This window comes from Olea europaea, chromosome 16, assembly GCF_002742605.1.
Source record: "Olea europaea var. sylvestris chromosome 16, O_europaea_v1, whole genome shotgun sequence".
NCBI lineage: Eukaryota > Viridiplantae > Streptophyta > Magnoliopsida > Lamiales > Oleaceae > Olea > Olea europaea.
Genome location: NC_036252.1, coordinates 6,553,127 through 6,556,608, shown reverse-complemented (window position 1 = coordinate 6,556,608; position 3,482 = coordinate 6,553,127). Strand labels below are relative to the sequence as shown.

General features: G+C 37.4%; 1 protein-coding gene across 4 annotated transcripts in view; it reads left to right on the top strand.

Annotated features, from left to right (window-relative positions):
• The first annotated feature begins 206 nt into the window (after positions 1-206).
• The window catches only part of LOC111411922 (la-related protein 1A-like), an 11,713-nt gene continuing 8,437 nt past the window's right edge, over positions 207-3,482 (top strand). For all 4 annotated transcript variants that reach the window (XM_023042593.1, XM_023042594.1, XM_023042595.1 and 1 more), the window contains exons 1-4: positions 207-750; positions 1,989-2,526; positions 2,707-2,875; positions 3,257-3,347. In XM_023042593.1, coding sequence (XP_022898361.1) covers positions 466-750; positions 1,989-2,526; positions 2,707-2,875; positions 3,257-3,347 — 1,083 coding nt within the window. In that variant the 5' untranslated portion in view covers positions 207-465. The remainder of the gene's footprint in view (positions 751-1,988; positions 2,527-2,706; positions 2,876-3,256; positions 3,348-3,482) is intronic.

Genomic DNA, 3,482 nt, shown 5'->3' with positions numbered 1-3,482 from the left:
CTATAATTTCCACTTTATGAAATATAATCTTTAGAATTAGGAATTATGTATTGATCGGTCCCACACTAGGAGGCAGGAGCATGGGTGAAATTGTCATTTGGATTGGGCCGTTGGGCCCATTGCACCAAATTTTCGCTCTTTTTATCCAGTAAAACTTGAAACGACAAAATTACCCTCGAAGGAATATATAGACAAGCTGTCAACACTCGTTGAAAATTGCACAACCCTAGTCTCTCTCAGTCCCACTGCTTGCATCCCGCCTCCTCACTCGGCTGAACTCGTTCCCGTCGCTGTTACGCCGCCGTTTCGTAAATTTGTTCATATCAATTGCATCCTCATCCGCTGTTAATTTCACCCCTCTTGAACATCCGTTATCGAAATTCCAATTTTTCGCTCAGTGGAGCTGAGTTTAATTGAATAATTCTGCACGAATAAGGAAGTGAAAAATCCTCGTTTTCGTATAAAATGGGGATTGGTGAAAATGAGTGTAGTGGTGGTGATCTGCAGAATATTCAGAATGAGGTAATAAGTGGTGGACCTCCCAAGTCACCCTGGAAGCCTTCCACAGGAATGGCCAATGGTGCTACTTCTCCGGCGATGGAGCCTGATTCGGAGTCTTGGCCTGCACTGTCCGATGCGCAGCAGCGGTTTAAGAACAATGTTAATGCCGATTCCAACTCTTCCAAGTTGTTGTTGCCGCAGCCCCAGCAAGAAGTCAACAGTGGCGGTGCTCCTCCACCTCTCATGCCGGTCTGTGCTATTGGTGTTTTTTTGTTTTTTGTTTTTTTTTTTCATTTTAGGTATATGCTTATAATAGTGAATGCTGTTACTACCTGCTTATGGTTTGCGTTAAAAGATTTGAATATATTATGTTAATTGTATTTTATTGAGCAGGAAGTTATTGATCTAAATATGGAATTTGAAACAAGGGATGTTTCAGAATAATTCCTTTCATAAATGATCTGATGCTAGCGAAGGTTGAACAGATGTCAATATCTTAACGAGAGACATATAAATTGAATCTAATTGTATGGTGTAGAACTTCTGCTTTAACAATTTATGTTCCTTTTTATTTGAAGGACGGATTAAATCATCTTGTCATTAGGTTTCACTGTAATTACATATTTAAATAATGACGTTAAGATCATAAGGATCAGTTTTGGTGCATCCTTTAAAAAAAATGACTTCAAAACATGTCCTTTCTTTAATGTGTATTTTGAATTCTATGAAAAGCATATTCAAAAAAGGGGAAAAATATAAAAAATCAGACGCATTTTCAAGATTTAGTACTTAAATTTTTCAAAAATGTTTTCGAAAATGAGGCATAGAATAGAGTCCTAGGTTTCCTGACATTGTGAATCCTTATAGTCAGAAGACAGACATGGAATGAAAATACTTCCAAACAGGCTGCAATTGATTAAAAAATGACAGTGTGAAGTAGAATTAGAGATGCTGATATTCAAATCGATCTGTGGCCAAAAAAAAAAAAAAAAAAAAAAAAAAAAGAATGAAAATACTTCCAAACAGGCTGCAATTGATTAAAAAATGACAGTGTGAAGTAGAATTAGAGATGCTGATATTCAAATCGATCTGTGGCCAAAAAAAAAAAAAAAAAAGAAGCTAACTGAGAAATTGTATCCTTATCAGTTATCACGGTACAGCAAAACCGTGGAGCATAATTACTGGTTTTATTATACATTTTTGGTTACCAAATAAAATTTATTTCTTGATTCCACATGGTAGACATATTATGATGAGCCAGTGGTTTGCCTCAGACGGATTCCTCCTTGAACTGGGAATGCTTGCTTAACCCAATTATCCCATACTATTAGGTGAGGCCAAACGAGCCTCTTTCATATGAGAGGCAACCCTTGTTGATTACTCCAAATTTACTGCCCCTAAGCATGTGTGGTTATTGTATGTACATGGTCTGTTTGATGATCAGCAATTCGGCATCTTACCTGAGATTTTTTTTTCTGGTCTCCCAGGCTAAAGTTGAGCAGCAGAAGTTGCACGGACGTGGTAATTTTAACTCACCTCGTAAGCCTTCCAATATGCATCATCACAGAACAGGTCCCAAGCACTGTCCCAATGTTGTGCCTCCATTTCCTGTACCATCACCCTATCATCAACCAGCTATTACACCAGTTTTTCCTACTATGGTTCCAATGCCACACATTTCTGGTCCTGGATATGGATATCATTTTCACCCTGGACCTTTTCCAATACCTGATACTCAATTGGTAAAATCCAATAGCAACACTCAAGTACAATGCTTTGCTCCACCAGTAAATGGGGGCTTTAAGCCGTCATCACGCTCTGATTCCAAGGACCATGATGCCAAGTCTGGTGGAAGAAGACCCAGTGCACAGGAGCAAGGTGGCTGGTTGAATCCTTCATGGCCTAATCAGCGACCAGTTGTTTATAGTAACAACTTTCATTCACAACAATCCTTGGGACGTAGGCCTTTGTTAAAGCCTCCATTTGTTGATCAAGCAGGCTTCATTGATGGACCATACTTCCCAGGTAATTATATATCTCAATATGAAGCCATCTTCATAAATGATATCAAATATTTTTTGTATTAAGATTCTACTCTCCGTGATTCCCTCTCCATCTGCTTTCCCTTTCCCTTTCTTTTTCCCTCCTGTTCCTCTTCAAGCAGTTGCTTAATTACATTGTCTGATAAGGTTGTCAATGATACAGGTCCTCCCGGAGCTCTATGTTATGTTCCTGCTGCTCCTCAAGGTTCTGTTAGAGTACCTTACTCACCATTTGTTGTTCAATATCCTTTCAACCCTGGAGTTCTCATGCCACCCTCACCAGTGATAAACTTGAAAGCTGACATAATAAAGCAAATTGAATATTATTTCAGGTGAATTGCTTGAGAAAGATCTCCCTACTAGCAAATCTTTGCCTTTATTTTTTTGGTGAAAATTGATATCGGGCATATTTTCCCCTGAAAAAGGTTCATCCTAGAATTGTGGCGTCAACATTGAATTATTTTGTTAATCTATTTATTGGATGAACTTTTTTGTTTATGATTTATCTCTTGGAGTCTATTCAAATTATTTTCACATAAATGGGATGTTATTTGGTAATAATGATAATTTAAAATGATGGGTCGTACTTATGTCTCTTGGATGTAGTGATGTTTTCCTGCGACTATTGATTGGTAATAAATGAAATTAATAAAGCTGTATTATGTTTAAATAATAGGTAAATATTTGAGTTTTGAATTTCATTACTTTGGCAGTGATGAGAATCTTCAGAATGATCACTACTTAATTTCCTTGATGGATGACCAAGGTTGGGTTCCGGTTTCAATTATTGCTGACTTCAAAAGGGTATGTATTGATGGAAACTCTTTATTATTTAACAAATGCTATATAAAGAAGTTCATTATCATTAATTTGGAAATCATATCGTGCATTTGTGAATCAACTGAGCTGTTCCATTTATTGTGCTTGAGGGTTGGGGGG